This window comes from Electrona antarctica (genome assembly GCF_951216825.1).
Source record: "Electrona antarctica genome assembly, chromosome: 11".
NCBI classification, from domain to species: domain Eukaryota; kingdom Metazoa; phylum Chordata; class Actinopteri; order Myctophiformes; family Myctophidae; genus Electrona; species Electrona antarctica.
In genome coordinates this window covers 43,596,134-43,615,244 of record NC_136792.1, presented here as the reverse complement: position 1 = coordinate 43,615,244, position 19,111 = coordinate 43,596,134, and the positions used below count along the sequence as shown (strand labels likewise).

Genomic DNA, 19,111 nt, shown 5'->3' with positions numbered 1-19,111 from the left:
GTTCGAGCTGATTTACCATCTTGTTTGCTTCATAATAATATTGGTCTGTCACATTTTTACATTAGGAAATGTACTTAGATTCTCCAGAGAAAAAAATGTGTAAATGCTAATGTTAAATGACACCACTATCTACCGGAAGGGGGCGTGGAAAGGGGGCTGTGAGATAGGCCTATTGGTAATTGGTAATAAGAAATATAATCAAAAATCACACTCAGTTGAAGTGAGGGTCGCTCATACATCATAATACATCAGCCATTCAAATCATCACATTCCGTGCTACAAACACATTCCGTGCTCAAATACACAAAGCTGTGCATAGGAGGGGCTAGTGCCCCTCAAAAATGCACTCCAGTTTATTGTGTTGGCCTATGCTAGTTGCAACTGTCGAAAGCGGTGGTTCTCAAAGTCCTTGAGGGTCCTTGAGGGGGTTCCAGGGGTCACCAGAATTATAGTTAGAAACCATATGAACCTAGCCTGACACTTTTCATTTCGTTTCACTTCATTATTCAGACTGAAAGCCCTCCCAACAGCAGCCGTTTCTGAGATGGGCGTTGCCAAAGCAGCAGTCTTTGGCGATTGGTTCATACCAACCAATCAAAATATGAGGAAAGCAGATGACGTCGTTGTCAATCATGTGGCTATGACTAAACCGGTTTCTAACCATACAAACACAGTCAACGGGCGCTACTAGCATATAAAAACACGGTAAATATGTCAGATGATGATGTTTCTAAATCCTGGCTATTAAATCATATGGCCAGATCGGTACGGTCGCAAGTTACCACATTGGGGGCAGCCATGTTTGTTGTTTGACGTCATCGAGTGATGGGGCTGATGGCCAATGAGCCACTGCATCAGATTTTCTATGGAAACTGACACCGCTGTAGTAGAGTCACCAGACCTGAATCGCCAGAACATATATGTTTTGAGGGGTACTAGCCGATGTGGACGAGCAAATCGGTTATTTTCGTCCTAGACAGAGTTACCGTGTGGGGGTCCCCAAGGGGTCCCCGGAACATCCAGACTCCCAGGAACGCGCCCAGGCGGCGGCCCGGTTCCGGCGAGCCTTTCCACGACCGAAACGGTCGAGAAATGACAGAGTTAGCGTGTTGCAGCTTTCCGTGCTCGGACACAGGGACAGACACAGGGACAGACACAGGGACAGACATACATACACACAACTATGTAATGGAGCGGTGAAGCACCGCAAAACAAAAAGTTCACACCAAATTCACAGCCACAGCGGCAGCGATTGGTGCACCAGCAAACAAGTGTTAACTCCTGCTGCAGTGGAGAAAGCGGAAAATGCTCCTCAACCAAGACACTGAAGTGGCATACTGTACCAGTACCAGTACACACTGTACCAGGCAGTGGTGGACAGTAAGCTCATTTACTTCAATACAGTACTTGAGTACAGGTTTTGAGTATCTACTTTACTTTAATATCTGTATTTCCAGTTTCACTCCACTACATCTCAAAGACAAATACTGTGGGACTTTGGACTGCACTACTTTCTAGGTAGGAACAAGGTTCATTTTTGAGCCCCTCCTATGTCCAGCTTTTAGTGTATGTAACCTAATTTTCGTCCCAACACAAACATTAAATGCCATTACAAATGAATGGACAATTTTGAGTGTTTGTGTAAATACAAACATCTCATTCAACGGAATGAGATGATGTATGATGATATACGATGATACATTTAATTAACCACCTAGGCTAAGCCCTATACATGTATTTCAAATAATAGTGAATATAGCAATAGCAAATGAATATTTGACCAGGGATATCTACAACTGGGGTTGGGTACTTTGTCCACCACTGGCGTTAGTCTATGTCAGGTTTGGAAACAGCCACAAAGTCCCTACAGACTAAGAATTAACGCCATCAATTATGGTGCTACAGTATGTGGTCCTCCTTGGGGAGCCCTTCAGTAAGGGAATCGGTTAATGCTTCAACTTGATCAAATGCAATCAATCAACAGTGTCCTTCCTTGCTAAATGGAGCGTATATCCTCTCCTCTAGCCTGCTGTCCTTGATCCTATGACCAGACCACCGTAACCCCCCCAGCCCCCCCATCCCCAACGCCCCTCTTGATGTTTCACTCTCCATATCATTATGAGCTTCTCCTAATTATTAATAATTAATCACTAGACATTTGCAGAGGTTTGGCAGCCAATGCATAGATATTGTCAGACACAATTTGTCTTCCTCAACCCCTTTCACCTCTCTCTCTCTCTCTCTCTCTCTCTCTCTCTCTCTCTCTCTCTCTCTCTCTCTCTCTCTCTCTCTCTCTCTCTCTCTCTCTCTCTCTCTCTCTCTCTCTCTCTCTCTCTCTCTCTCTCTCTCTCTCTCTCTCTCTCTCTCTCTCTCTCTCTCTCTCTCTCTCTCTCTCTCTCTCTCTCTCTCTCTCTCTCTCTCTCTCTCTCTGCTATACCTCAGTCTCCTTGCGAATCATTAGTTTAACTTTTCATTAGGTCGGATCAATAAAACGGATCAGTCGCTCATGGCGAGAATTTACTCTGCACCGCAAAGGACACACCAGACACCCGCTCCTTCTGCTCCTTTTCATTCCTTCTGTCCCTTTTGTCTCTGGCTTTGTCACTGACTCCCCATCTCTCTTTCCCTGTGATAGCTCGAGCGCCTGACGCCCGCCGAGGGTCCAGGTGGTAGAGGGCAGTGTCGATTTTGATCGACACTGATCTTATGATATTTAGTCGACTAAAACTAGACTAACACTAAAACATTTCAGGTGACTAAAATATGACAAAAAAAGTAATACAATTTTACTCAAAAAGACTATGGGCTATATATTGTGCCACCCCTTAACCCTTATCCCTAAACTTATTTGCCATTTTTTACTATTTAAAAAAACCTTTTAAAATATTTCAACTAGCTGATCTACAAGCTCACAACATGTAGATGTAGATCGGCTAGTTGAACTATTTTAAAATTATTTTCAAAATAGTAAAAAATGGCAAATAGGTTTAGGGATAAGGGATAAGGGTGGCGCAAGATGGAGCCCTAAGACTAAAACTAAATCAGAATTTGCTGTCAAAAACAACACTGGTGGTGTCTGCTGTGCTGCCGGGAAAGAAAAGTGAGCCAGTGATTGTACTAATGCTGCTCAATAAGGCAGAACTGGCAACGCTGAATGATAACCCAATAAAGTTTAATTAAGAACCAGTATAACCTCTCAGGCTTAATAATGAAAATGGAGGCCACGTGCCCGAGGGAAAGGAAATTAAAGTGGGCGAACGAACATACGCGAGTGAGAAACTTGAATGACGCCCCACTCCATCTGCCAGATAGGACGACTATACTGTCGATGCAATTATTTTCTTCTGCTGTTGTACATACAAATTATTATGGATACATATTATATTTTCACCCCTCTTCTTTTTTCCTTTGAGGGAATGGATCACAGTGATTGTATGGCTGTTTAATGGAATTTCACACTTGTCGAACAAAATGAATTACGCGTCCGTGTTTTATGTTACTGCACGTTATTGTTTTGGTGAGTGTGTGTGCTTGAGTTTCTGCGTGCATGACAAGTCGGTGGGTTGAGGAAAATCACATTATAGTTTGTGTGTGTGTGTGTGTGTGTGTGCGCGCGCGCACGTGCGTGTGCATGCGTGTGTGTGTGAGTGTTGTGAGCTCACCCAGCACTGTGAGGCGGGCGGGTCGCGACCTCATGGCAGCCTGTATGGCCTGGCACTCGAACACGGCGTCGTCCGCCAGCTCCACCCGTTGGATCCGCAGGTGGTGCTCTCCTGTGTTGTGGTCCCCGATGACTGTGTAGCGAGGATAGCCTGCAGCCCAGACACACGGATATACATTCATTGTTACATCGTCAGCCTTTTCCCTTTTCACGGCGAGAAGCAGCATCTCATTTACTTTCCAAGTGCAACAAAATGCTGTACATGTATGTAGGCCTCAAGGACCCCTGGGGGTCCGGGAACCCCCAGGGGTCTCACTGCTAGAGCCGTAAAAATATTGTCTTATGGGGGTCCTTGGCATATAATTTTGAATGGGTGTCCGTGGGCTAATTAGTGTCAATGTGGGTCCTTGAACACTGCTTTAGTCTAGTCTGTCTCACACAAACAGAAACCGGTGCCTAACATTCTTGGTCCTCTGTTATTCTCCCTGTAGCCTACATACTGCCGTTGGGAGAACTTATTACCAATCACGGAGTCAATTTTCATTTCTATGCTGATGATACCTAACTATATCTTTCTGTAGCTCCAGATGCTGTGCTTTAGACCCGTTGTTGACCTGTCTGTCTAGACTCTAGCATCAAATGCTGGATGAGTGAGAACTTTCTCAAGCTAAATCATAATCGGTTCTAGTGAGCAGAAATAATCAATAATAAGCAGACTTGGCAACCTGACTGTAGAAAGTAACAGTACAGTAAAGAACTTGGGGGTCATTATTGATTCTGAATTGAATTTTAATTCACACATTAATCATGTTACCAAGATTGCTTTTTTTCACCTTAGAAATATTGCACGAATCAGAGCCTATTTGTCATTGGACGATGCAAAAACGCTAATCCATGCCTTTGTTTTTTCTCGGCTTGATTACTGCAATGCACTTTTTTCTGGACTGCCTAAGAAAACAACTGACAGATTACAACTTGTCCAAAATGCAGCAGCCATAGTTTTAACTAGAACTAAGATGAGAGAACATATTACTCCAGTTTTGGCTTCACTGCACTGGCTTCCGGTTGTTTTTAGGATTGAAATTATTTTACTTGTTTATAAAGCTCTCAATGGTCTCGCACCTTCCTACCTACATGACTGCCTGCCTAAATATGTCCCAAACCGCCCCCTAAGGTCTTCCACTGCTGGCCTGCTCGCTTTGCCAAAAATGGCAACTAAAAAATACGGAGAAGCAGCGTTTTGCTTCTACGGGCCGAGGGCGTGGAACAAACTCCCACTGTACCTTCGACAGGCAGCCTCTGTAGACATTTTTAAAGCACAGCTCAAGACCCACTTCTACACTCTTGCTTTTAATTGATCTTTTATTTTTTTGTTATTCATGTCCTCACTGTACTCTTGTTTATTTTTTTGTTATTCATGTCCTCACTGTACTCTTGTTTATTTTTTTGTTATTCATGTCCTCACTGTACTCTTGTTTTTTAATGCTTATGCCTTGCTTTTCTTTTTTTCTTTTTTCTCCATTGCTCTGTAAAGCACTTTGAGCTGCATTTCATGTCATGAAACAATGGCATAACAATGGCAATTTGCACTGACGTCAACCGATGACTATAACAACACTAATTTGCGTACTGTGACACCAGGCATGTCGATACAATTATGGGCATAACCTCACCATTAGCTGACAAAGCCCATTTGTGTTGGGCATGTCCAGTCTGTATATTTGCCGGTTTCTGCTGATGTCGGCCATATCCAATCCATTATACTGTATTGGCATAGCTGTGCACCTGCCACAGACAGACAGACGTGCAGATGTGTTATGTATATCAACAAATCACTCTTGTGTGAAGTGAGGGCCGCCTAACTCCTTTAAACAAACATTGGTACTCTAAACAAACATTAAAAGTCCATAGACTTGGCTGCCACATGGCGTCACGTTTAGTACTCTAGGGGCAGTATTATGCGTGTCTTAAGTACCAGGTCTTATTACTTAACTTAAGACCTGGAGGCATGATCAATGCCATTTGGCTATTCTGAGTGGCCAAACAGCATTGACCACGCCTCCAGGTCTTAAGTTAAGTAATAAGACCTGGTACTTAAGACACGCATAATACTGCCCCTAGTAGTACTCTAAACTCCATGGACTTGACTATTTACTCCATGCTTGTTTAAAGTCCTCTAAACAAACATTTAGAAAGTGCATAGACTTGGCTGCCATATGGCGTAATTCCCGAAAGCCAGATATTGGAGTGGCTAGCACACAACAAAAAGGTTTTCCTAAAATAGCCGATCTACAAGCTAAAAAATCACAATGTGAAGTTGTATGAATCAGGTGTACTGCGGTGTACTGTAAGTGGGTATTGATTAGGTTCTTGGTTTACCTATAATCCTAGATATCCAAAAATAGACGAATCTACAAGCTCAAAACGTGAGCTATTTTGTTATCCTGGATATCTTTTGCTACTTTTAAATTGGAATCCTGAAAAGTAACATATTTTATTTCATTTCAAATGCATTTAGTTATGCTTATGTTGACTGTATGAACTTAAATACAAATACGTTGGACATAAAATGGACAATAACATTTTAATACTAGTCATTCAGCTACAAATATAGACTGAAAAAATTAAAACGGGACATGTTAGCATGTTTGGAATTGAAATCAATAACAGTATTTCAATATTAACATATATATTAACATATTAACATATTTTATATTAACTGTACAATATGTGAAGACAATGAGGGCGGGATAATAATAAGCCTATAGAACCTTGGCAGAGTACTGTGGAAGTGTGGAGGCAAGTGCAGTGCTGCTAAGCTCGGTCGGCCCTAGCAACCAGCCACCACGTCGACCCTATTCTGATGCTGGTAGTAGGAGATGTATGGGGGCCACATGGGGGCCACATGGGGGCCATGCATGGCCGCCAGTTGCCCATGCTCTAGTGTGTGTGCATGTTAGATTGACCTGGAATGCATAACAACGATAGTATCCTGCCTGGCAGATGGGTGAGTTTGGATCCTGGCATGTAAAAATAACTTTGGCAAATTGGCCAATTTGAGCGTTTATATCATAATATCCTAGCAAATAGAAAACCTTCATGCCATGTCGATGAGCACGCTGTAGAGGTTTTAGCTTTTAAGGAGCATGATGGGGTTTTATTGCAATAATAAACCGGTACAGCTGGAGATTGAGATGTTTCAGTACGTGTGCCACAAAAAGGATTTATGGTTTAATAATGCAAGAAAGTGTAGCACTGTAACACAGGAGACCTCGGACTACTCCACACAATTCAAGTGAGATGTTTTTTTAAATATTCCCCTAACTGTGATCCGATTATGCAAGGAGAGTGTGTTGTGGAGTGCATCCCTCCGTCGGGACAAATAAGTGGGATGAGGAATTTCTTTGATTAGTTTTCTCTCTGAACTTTGATTGAGAAGCTTTATTGGATGTTTCTCCTGGTTTCCGTCTCTGAAGATATATGGCCCTCTATTTCTAATTATTGAACAAATGAGGATTGAAATGAGCAGCATGTAAAACTCATGTTCAAAAGATGTTCGGAAATATCTGACAAAATGATTGCCCCCCCCCCCCCCCCCCCCTTGAAGTCCTCAGTAATTGATCTGTGATTAAAGGAACTGGTAGGATAGACTTCTTTAATCCATTTCGGGCGGGAACCCCTTTTGGTGTTTTAAACATTATGTTATAATTTAGCTATTGAAAAATAGCAGATCTACAAGCTCATAGCGCGCCACCGAGTGGGGCGCTACGAACTTGTAGGTCTGCTATTTTTAAAAAATTGTGAAAATGTTTATTTCAGAAAACTGGAGGATTTAGAAGATTTTTTTTAAATTTCGAGGTCAGGCCAAAATGGGTTAAAGATCACTCTGACTCAATTCTGTGGCTTTGTAAAACGGAACTTGTGAGAACGGATGAGACTGCTGCATGCCCTTCTGTGCCTGCTGCCATCCAAAAGGCCTGTGTGCCAACCCCATCACTGGATATCTGCCAGCGGGGAGGGAGACAGTGGGGTAAAGGATTGATTTCCCCAGTATTGGCCAAGCAAAGCCATGACTGAGTTTAGATAATTATGTCAAGATGTTCCTCCCGTTGGACTGACTTACAGTCCTGGCAGACCTCCGCGGCTCCAGCATGATAACACTATATTATACAGTAAGTTACAAAAGATGTTGAAAAAAGAAACACAAAAGGTCCACAGTACATAAGATACTGTACACCACAAGGCCTGCTACCTTTAACCAGTAAACCTTTTTTTTCTTCTTTTTTTTAAAGAAAATAATCACCGAGCCTGCTACCTTCAACCATTTTAACCCTGGTATATCAAATAGAGAAAAAAGACCTATCTACAAGCTTGCAGATCTGTCATGTCTGCTATTTGCTTTATTTTTGTATGACATGTATGCCAAGAAATAAGGACGCTATGGTTTATGTGGTTAGTCATCAAGAGTTGTTCTCTTGTGACTGATGTTTGTGACTGATGCTTCCGTTTATAGAACAGTGGTTTTCAACCGTTTTCATGTTCAAGGCCCATTATTTACTTTGTATTTGAGCCACGGACCACCATTTGATGAGAATTAGCCCTGCAGACCCAGAACTAACGCGAGCAAGCATTTCCGGGGGTCCTCAGCCAAAAACGTTGAGAACCCCTGCTTTATAACATAGTATTTGAAAACGACTATAGTTATACAGTTTGTGTGTGAGTCCGTGCATCCATTTCCCGTGCTCAACTTTCCACTGTTGGTTCTAGATGGGGGCGGCGGTGGCTCAGGGGTAGAGTGCCTGGATGGTAACCGTAAGGTTGCCAGTTCGAACCCAGGCTCCCCCAGAGTTACTGTCGAAGTGTCCTTGAGCAAGACACTGAACCCCTAATTGCTCCCGATGTGCTAGTTGGTGCCTTGCATGGTTTCCGCTGCCATCGGTGTATGAATGTGTGTGTGAATGGGTGAATGCAATGCACAATCTCTGTAAAGCGCCTTGGATAAAGGTGCTATATAAATGCACCATTTAGATGGAAAGAACAGTGAAATAACTTTTTTTCACATGCTACGTGAGTACGTGATGCTCATTAATTCATCTTTAAGAGATGAAATCTGTCACAGCAGCAAAGGTTATTAACTAGATTACAGTCAGAACAACGTGCAAGCCCTATCGATGAATGAAGCCCCTTGCTGCCAGTTCCAGTGGGACTACTCATCATAGCACACACAGTTAAATTGACATTTAATTAGTTGCCTCAGGGTTGACACCTTGAATGCTCGGGGAGGCAGACTTTTACCCACTTGAGCCGGAGCGTGAACATTCAGTGATCTACAAGAAAGAAAGAAAAATAAATAAACTGTGTACTAATTACAGAGCCAGCCCAGGCCAGGTTGACTAATTATAGATAGTTTAATGTGGTTAATCAACCAAAGATAGGACTTTAAATAGGCGGAAAACACCCCGTGTTTGTCCAAATGCCAAACAGCCAAAGCCAAACAGCCAAAGCAATACTGCACCTTATGCACAAGTTACTGTGGTGTATCATGAATCATATAGCATATTCTATAACTACTTGAATATATAATGTTAAAATTAGACAGAGCTACCTCCACATGCGTTACGCCTTTCACTGTTGGGTGTAAAGAAGATGTTGGCTTGATGGCCCGGGTATCGGAAGAGACCCGAGGCTTTCTTCACCCTCCCAATGACTGATTGTGGGGGTTAGCAGAGATGGAGTACTTGTAGAGAGGCTGGGGAATTGGGAATTGGCTATACTAAATTGGGACTTGAAGGGGAGAAAATGTTTTTCTTTTGTCTTGAAGGGGCATGTTTTGCACAATAACATTCTTTTCATTATGTCTGCCCACGATCTCTGTGATTCATACAGTAGGCTACGTTTGTTTACCTCAGTCACTGATACTAAAATCTGATTTTTTTCTATGAACCTGTGACTTGACACCCATACTGTTATAAAACGGAAATAAAAAGATTTTGAAAATAAAATTAGACAGAGCTACGAGAGGGTTTCTCTCAGACAGTCTTGAGATTTCATGCCAATATGTTGTTCCTGCTCGTACTTACCATATGGAATGTCTACATTTCAACACCTTAACCCAAAAGCTATTGTTCTGAACAGTTTGAAGCTTGCTCTCCTGTGGTGACAATATGGTAGAGAGAGATTTCTATTTCTTGCTGTTGTATTTGGTTTTCACATTTAACTTGCTTAAAATGTCTTAAACACTCTTCTGTCATTATAGAATAATGAGAAACGCTAGGAAACTATTACATAAACTATTACAAGGGAGTGCATTTTGTACTGATCTAAAATGTACTACAACACAGGGTATTTTTAGTGATTATAGTTTTATGTACTGGGTTAAACAGCTTAATTCATTTCTTAATATAGTCTGTTCAGTTTCATCTATTTCCGTTATGTTTTAACTATGTTTTCATTGTATCTTTAATTCATCATTAGCCGTTGTTTTATTGCAAAGTTAACTCTGTCAAAGGTTTAAATATTAAGAAAGAACATGTCTTTGTCTAGAGCGCCCGCCTCTGTAACCGGAAGCCACTGCTGACTCAGACCTCATTGGTCAGAAAGTCAGGAAGTGCCTACTCCATGTCCGGTGAAGAGGAGGGACTTTGAGAGAGTATTTCTTGTTTAAAAGACAGCCAGGGGCTCTGGGCTGATTCATCCCGGTCTCACATTGACTACGGAGGCTGGTTGAAGGAGACAACCCGCGTGTGCCTTTGTTTACATGCTCTGTTTTGTAGCGATCTTCATTTTGTGTGTTTTACCAAATAAATGCTGAGACCTTGGGAACATCCAAGGGGCCAGTGAGGCTATTCAACGTTGAAGGTCTGGGCCCTAGTGGTAGGAGGAGGGACTACAGGCGGACCCGTGGATTCATGACCGGGAAACCCCGTGCAGCTGGGCTTTAACATTGAGCGCTCGGTTGCATACGTCACCCCGGACCTCAAAGTTGAGGTCCGGAGGAGGGACTTCCGGCAGTCTTCCGGGTGCTTCAAAACGCCACTGAGCAACTTCCACTGACATGAATAGATGGGGGGGCGGAGCTTCGCGCCAGTTCAGTCTCTATCCTTTTATATACTCTATGGGAACATCATCACACGAGTCCTTTGTCCTTTTCCTGCATCTCCTCCTTCCGAGCGGCACGCGTCGGGGTATTTCACGACATTACTTTAGTTACAAATCCGTATCGCCCTTAAAACAACGCTGCTAAATTATATAGCTTTACATCTTTGTACTTTTCTTGTGTATGTATGTTTTAAAATGCTTTGTTTCCTAATGTAAGGTACTGTTTGCTTGCGTGTATTTACATTGCATTTATGTAATTAATATGCATTGCCCCGTCTAAATAAACAAATACAGTAAAGTAAATGACTTGTCCTTGCTTCGGAGATTTTCAAACATCCTTATTTGACAGTGTGGGGTTGGGGTTATGGCCTAAATGTTTCATAGCACCCAAAAGGAACATAATAGACCAGGACGGGCCCTCTAATGGCTTCCAAGTCCTTCAGTTCATCATACTGGCAAGAACCAGCATGCACCAAAAGCCCAATTACTGACGGTTGCTTCATTGGATCTCATTCCCTTTAATAGAGCATGAAGTGAGCCTCATTTTCTCCTGGTGGGATGAGTTACAGCCGATTAAGCCACTATTGCATTTCATCTTCCCACACGTAGCCTTTAATCTAACTTTCTGTTCAGTCAGTGGGAGGACAAAAAAGACAAAAGATGTTAAAGCTTCCTTTAGATGAGGCTGTTATATAGTATGGTATTATAATTAACAAGGCAGCAGGTAGGAATTTGACAGGGCAGATCATCAAGCCCCCAGTAACTCTATCCAACGTTGAAGCTGCCACTACCTACAGGCGAAAAGTGGAACTGCAGCATGTTCATCTGGGCTTAACTTCCGCTCACTCGAGCCATCAGCCATTGAGTTATAATTGTACTTCCGGGAGTCTTCCGGGTGCTTCAAAACGCCACTGAGCAACTTCCATCGAAATGAATGGGGGGCTAAGGCTCTCTTACTTACTTACTTACTTACTCTATGGGGCAGATACTGCATGACACACACACACACACACACACACACACACACACACACACACATGATCGATGAGTTTGTCATGTCGTCACCTTAATATTAAACAAATAACGGAAGTACATTATTGTTAAAGCTTTTCAGAAAACTAAACTATGATATTTCTTTCTATGAGTACATCAGAGGGACAGTGCAGGTCAGATGTTTTGGAGAACTACTGATGATGTCACAAAACAATAGACCAACATTTTTGCCTATTTTGGCAAATCCGAGAGACACTCTTTCACACACTCTCATTTTACTAAAAGGGGCAGGATCAGCATGATCCTTTTCAATTAGGACTTTGGAGATTTTACCAGAGGTGCAGTGTGACAGTGTCATGATCGAGGAGCTGACGTAGGTCAAAAAAATAAATCCTCAAAAATGACTTGAGCCATTAGTTAAAGAAGGCGACGATGTGGAAGAGGAGAAATGTACACAGTAAAAAGGAAAACATGTAGTTTAGGACAGTGGTTCTCAAATGTTTTAATGTCAAGGACCCAAATTGGGGGTCCAAATAACGGGTCCATTAAGGTTCCATTTATACACTCTCAGAGTTACAGAACCATAAGGGTCCATTTGGTTCCAAACTATCATTTAGCTCGGGACCACCTGGAACTGCCTCAATGACCCTTGGGGGTCTCCGGACCACACTTTGAGAACCACCGGTTTAGGAGATGGACCGTGTGACCGTTCAGTTTCAGTGTATGCATGCATGTGTTTTCTGAGCCAGTCTGCCCGTGGCCACCATGCCAGCTCCAGTGTTGCGCGGTCGGATGGAAACTGAGAAGCCTCACTCTTTTGTCTTTTGCATCACCTGTCTGATGTAAAGTGTCATTTACCCGCTGAGAGCTGTGCTACCGGTAAAAGTGGGATGTAAATGTCAGACAGAGATCACAACTAAAAGCTGCTATTAATAATACTGACGACCACAGTCTGAACAGGAGCTTTTCCCCGCCCTCCTATAGAATGCCGACACAAAATGGAGAGCGTGACCACAAGGTCACTCACAATGCTGTTTTTTATTCCTATTGATGGGCCGGTATTGATGCAATTGAAAGTGGCAAGGGTAATGACCACTGCACATTTCCACACCGAGACCTTGAATTGACTCCTCCATGCACCTCAATTTTCTTGAATGTATAGAGTGGCTTTACTTTATTGTTCCTCATTCTTTGCGAGGTGCCTGGTGCATACCCTGCAAATTACTGCTATTCACATGCAGGCAATCTAGTCAATGACCTTATCTTAGCCCCCAGCTCTAATGGAAAACAGTGTTAATAGTTGAAGTTTTAGCTGCTATCAGTAAAAAGTCCAGCCGTAAGCTAAATCACAGCCAGTGTCTCCACCATTATTATTCATTTGTATTATGATTTAACCGCATGAATCCCAGCGTTGGAAATAACTACACACCTCAAATGCGTCGCCACGCTTTGAGCTTATACATCTGCTATTTCTGGTGAATAGTTTCGGAACTAGTGAAGAACAGAAAAGTTGCAATACAAATTACTTTTTTAAAATAAAAACAAGATATTGAAAGGATATTGTATTAAGCTCGGAAGATGTTTGTTTGTTTGTTTCTGTTTGTTTCTTGTCTTCATAGTATTTTCATTAGGCCCTACATAGATTTTAGAAATTGTATTTCAAAATTTGATTTGATTGTTGAGCAATAAGGGTTAGGACTATAGATACGTATTTAACTTCATCCCATGCAATTTTCTAACACCCTAGAGTACAACATGTGTTTGTTTTCATATTTTCACGTTTCTTAAACACACTTACTGCCATGTATTGATTCAATCATTCTTCCTTAACCACCAGCATTTTGCATTCTTATTTTGAACCGAATGTGGGAAAACGATGTGTCGTCTTTTCTTTCACCTGGAGAAGACATTTTGTGTACGTTCTTTAGCTGCACTTTTCTCGGAATTGAGGTGATATGAGGTGTGGGACAAAGTTAGCAGCTCAATAAAAAAAAAAGTATTGCGACTTCCCGGTTAGCATATTAGCACTTCTGACGCTAGAGAAGGTGATCGACTGTGGCACGAAATTGTTCGATTACTATTTCCGGTTCAGGGGGTCTTCTTCGCGGCCTTCTTCGTGCATTCTGTTGGGACTGACTCTAGAGCGCTGGAGTCAATGGTGGCACGGAATCGGTTAACGTGTGTCCGAAATAAACAATTCATTCATTCATTCATTCATTCATTCAACAAGAGCAGACCAAGTAGGCTACTGTTGCAACTCAATTCTGTTCCACTAAGAATAGAGTAGCCTTTAAGTATAAGAGGTCAATTACCAGCAAAGAAGATATTGCAAATCCTTGTGGTTTCACATAATTAACCCCTCAGTCATGCTCCCGTGTCAATATGATGAAAAGTCTATCGGCACACTGGGAGTGATCGCCACTACTGTGTGTGTGTGTGAGTGTGTGTGACGTGTGCTTATGACTCCCCATTGATCTCAATGTATTTCAAAGATATACAGCGCGCTACCCAAAGCAAACCAATGTAAAATAGGCCCATTAAGGAGTAATGAATCCATCAGGACAGGAATGGATTTGTCTCTGAGCTGGATCAATGGGCAACCAGTGCGTGCACGCGGGTGTTGTGTGTGTGTGTGTGTGTGTGTGTGTGTGTGTGTGTGTGTGTGTGTGTGTGTGTGTGTGTGTGTGTGTGTATGTGTGTGTGTGTACGTACGTGTGCAGGGCTTTGTGATTTATAGCGTTCACCGACAACATGTGTCTCGCACTGTCACCACCAGGGATGGAAATAGGTTATATAGCCGGGAGCGGCCGGGTGACCAATGTTCAATTTGTTGTCAGGAGACAAAAGGGTGGTTGGGCTGGGGTGGGCTGGTGTGTGTGTGTGTGTGTGTGTGTGTGGGGGGGGGGGGGGGGGGTGGGTTGTACCATCAGTTGACAGGTAACTATATGTCGTCTGTGTCGGGCTGAAACCTCCACTATTCTAAGCTTTTGTCTTTTCTTCGTAAACTCGTTGCCCTACTTCAGTGGTTTTCAACCAGTGGTACGGGGACCACCAGTGGTCCTTGAGGGGGTTCCAGGTGGACCCTTATAGATCTTTAACTCTTGAGAGTCCACATTTCGGATTTAATTTGTGCCTTTGTACCGCGACGCTGCCACCATGTAAAAACTTCTGACGAAAGGTAAATAGTGTGTGCTTGTTCTAATATGTAGTGAGTGTATGTAGCGAGTGTGTGTGGCGAGTGTCACTTTTAAAGTGAACATGTATGCTGGCACTGGGGTTTATGCTAACAGCTAGTGGTAGAGATAGAGTACATTTACAAGAAGTCTACCCAATATTTGAGAATGTAAATTGTGATTTTGATCAACGTTTGCCTGTTATCTCTCCAATGGTACCAAAATCATAAATCAATACATCATGGAACGATAACAAAACATATTCTTTTATAGTTTTGTGTCTGAGACTGAGAGGCTAAATCTCATCAGATGGTGGTCTGTGCTGTGGATCAAATGCTAATAAATAATGGGCCTTGATATCAAAAGTGTTGAAAACCACTCGATCACACTACTACAGGGTCACACAAACAAATAGCAAAAAAAAGAACCAGATCCACAAGCTCAAGAAACAGTTTTGGACATCATGGGACAGTATTATGCGTGTCTTAAGTACCAGGTCTTATTACTTAACTTAAGACCTGGAGGTGTGATCAATGCCATTTGGCTATTCTGAGTGGCCAACCAGCATTCTTGACCACGCCTCCAGGTCTTAAGTTAAGTAATAAGACCTGGTACTTAAGACACGCATAATACTGCCCTAGAGGTTTAATCCACCCATGACGATACACTGTATGTGTGCAACAATGTCCAGATCTCTTTGTGTTGGCCCTGTATTCTAAGAACGGGTATGGACCCCCCCCCCCCCCCCCCCCTCTGAACTGCCTGCCGAGCGGGTTCCTCCTGCACGGTCATCACACATTCGGCAGATATTCTCCCGATACATATTCATGCCATGATGTGCTGCTCATGTTCATTATAGAAATGCTTGACGGAGAAGGAGAAAGAGTAGGAAATTCAGGGACAGATAAGGAATCATTGGCTTTTGTGTTGCGATTCCCTCGGAGTGAATAGTCCCCTCAGTTTAATCACTGCTACTGCTGAATGGGAGGCAGGTCCCGGGCGGGGCAGCACTATTGCCGACACACGCTCCCCTCCTCCCTCTATGAATATTGCAGAGTAGCCCTAGACTCTCGACGCCCGATGCAATAATTGGCATTTCACACTTTTATTTTATTTATGTCCACACAGCTGCTGCCTTTCCTCCTTTCATTGGACGCATGTACTGCATGTGTTGAAGCAGCAGCCTCACTTTATTTCTTTATTTCCACACCGTGTGTTTACATAAGCACGTGGGCCGAGGTGATAAAAAGGACAGGTGTTATGTGAAGCATTTTATTTTCAAAAAGTCTCATCTGTCTCAATAGAAGGAAGTCCTCAATAGAAGTCCTTGCTGCTCCTTTACTGTAAAAGTGCTCCTTTTTTAGTGACCTATTGTTTACGGACAGGCGAATAAATTCCTACCATATAAAGAAAGTAAACATTTTGTATGTATTTTTTTCCTCACAAGATCAGAGGAAAAAAAAGAGACACATTTGTATTCCGGTGCCGACACTCTTGCATTCCAGTGCTGTGCTTTGATCCGTATAAAGTGCCAAGAATGGCGGTGAAGACGGACTGAGGACGGGATCACTGCTTACTGCTCGTTAAACTATTCATTGATGTATTGGTTGTTGAGCCCCTACCACTCCTTACCCTGACACTCCTGTGCCCTCCTTAACCCATTTTGACCTGAGATCAGATTCTAAAAATGTCTTTTGCATCCTGACAGTTTTCTGAAAAAGCTATGTTTCTATGTCAGTCGTTCTTCGATTTTTCAAAAATAGCAGACCTACAAGCTCGTAGCGCGCCACTCGGTGGCACGCTATGAGCTTGTAGATCTGCTATTTTTCAATAGCTAAAGCATAACATAATGCTTACACCAAAAGGGGTTCCCGCCCAAAATGGGTTAAGGCTCTATGTCCCCCCCACCCCCCCACACACTCAACACTGCTACCACCCTTTTGTCCTGTATTTGGTATTGCTTAAAATACGATTTTTATTTGATTGATTTGTTTACTTGAAGGAATCCGAACAGAATGTTAGATATTGATATAAAGTCATATAGTCTCTAATATGTCTCCAGGAGTAAAATTGTGCCGTTCTCACTTCTCACTCTCTCTCTCTCTGTCCCATTTCTTTCTCCTCGCCCCTTTTCAAATATCATATTATTTTCACATCCTATAATTTTCACAAGTCCTCCCCATCTCTCTCTCCCTCCAAACAAGAGTGCCAAGGCCATTGTTTACGGCGAGCTCTCACCCTCCCGAGCGTCCGATAAGAACCTGGACAGGGGAATGGAATGACTTTATTATTGGGGCCACGGTCGGCCGCATGGGGTTTAATTACCGACGACTATCGGTGACACAGCAGGCTCGCTGGAGCAGACGTTGAAGGTCAAAGAGCAGGGGACGCCCACATCTCCAGCGCAATACATATTTAATCGTCTGCCGATCACAAGAGGCCTTCCACTTTTAAAAAGGGGGGACTCTGGTTGGATGCCATGTGGCTGTGTGCCTTGAATGGCAATGAGTCTGCCTGGGGCCTAGTTCACACCTACACAACAAATGTTTGGTCCGTGTGTGATGCCTGATTTATTTTTGATTGCTGCTCCAATTCATTTTCAATGGGAGTCAAATGGTTTGACCAAACATTTTTGTTTGATGAGGGGGGAGCAATCAGCGATCAGCGATCAAACACAAATGTTTGATCAAACCATGTGACTCCCATTGGAAAAGCATTGTGGTGGCCCAAAAAAACTACCAAACATTGCTTGATTGGTGTTTGGTACGTGTGAATGAGGCCTCACAAGATCAGATAGGGGCTGCGATAGAAACCAATATTCTTTAGGGAGGGTGTCGCATATCTAATCACATGGATTTTCAGTTTTGGGTCGATAATCAACAATGACCATTTCAACAAGCTGGCATCATAGGACTCTAATATATCACTATTATTATTATTATTAGGTAGGGCAGCACTTAAGAGGGTTGTACATATTTATTCGGAGGAGTGCTGCACTGCATTGGTGCTCATTAAGTTCATGAATATTCATGTGGTCTCTAATAGTGGAACTCATAAATACCAATGCGGTGGTACGTTTTACTCTAAATTAAACGGCTGTATTTAGGCAATTACAAAAGACCGACCGTAATTAGAGGAGGTGAGTTCATCTTCAGAAAGCCATTTATCAGCTAGTTGAATCGTGACCAGTGGCACTATTGATTTGGGTTTATGCACTTCCATATTGACACAAAGTGTTATTGCATTAGGCTTACTGTAGCTGTACTGTAATTCTAAGAGAGAGAGAGCAATGTTTAGTGTGTGATGTAATGTTGTTTTCTCAACGCAGCACTTATTCGTGGCTATGAGCTGACTTTGATTAACCCATTGAGACCTGGAACGCATCCATGTCACGTTAGCGTTTAACCACATTAACCATTAACCCATTTTGGGGCGGGAACCCGTTTTGGTGTTTTAAACATTGTTATAATTTAGCTATTGAAAAATAGCAGATCTACAAGCTCATAGCGCGCCACCGAGTGGCGCGCTATGAACTTGTAGGTCTGCTATTTTTGAAAAATCGTTAAAATGTGCCTCAAATCTTTCCGAAAATTGTCATGATTTAGAAAACTTTTTTTAATTTATTTCGATGTCAGGCCTGAATGGGTTAAAAGGGATGCAACCCAAGGCTGTAGATCACTATTGAATGTTTGTCACTTTGTGTTTCCTCATCTGCAGAATGGCACAACATTTGCAGGTGGCAAACCTTTCAAAGAACTTGAAGGTTATTAAAGATTCATATCGGGCAGTGGCTCAGGGGTATAGTGGCTGGTAGAGCAGCCGGATGGGAACCGCAAGGTTTTTGTACATACAGTATGAGGTTTCCACCCGACAGCAACAATAAATATTCTAACTAAGTACTAAATCAAGAGGCATATTTTTTTTCCCTGTGTTTGTTAAAGGACTGGACCGGATAGAACATTCTAACAGCAGCTGAAATGACTATAGCAGAGCTGGACACCGCCTTTTCACAGATGTCTAATGGAAAGTCATCAGGCCAGATGGTCTCATAACATGGGGTTTTACAAACACTTCTGGATTGAAATTACAGATCCGATTTAGTATGCTTTTAAAAAGTAAATAGACAACTATATGAAACTGCAGTATGTATAATCACACTTTGTTCCAAAAATGAACAAAGATAAAG

General features: G+C 42.5%; 1 protein-coding gene across 19 annotated transcripts in view; it reads right to left on the bottom strand.

Annotated features, from left to right (window-relative positions):
- kirrel3b (kirre like nephrin family adhesion molecule 3b) overlaps positions 1 to 19,111 on the bottom strand; it is a 310,341-nt gene that overhangs the window by 109,670 nt on the left and 181,560 nt on the right. For all 19 annotated transcript variants that reach the window (XM_079513465.1, XM_079513476.1, XM_079513477.1 and 16 more), the window contains exon 3: positions 3,663 to 3,812. In XM_079513465.1, coding sequence (XP_079369591.1) covers positions 3,663 to 3,812 — 150 coding nt within the window. The remainder of the gene's footprint in view (positions 1 to 3,662; positions 3,813 to 19,111) is intronic.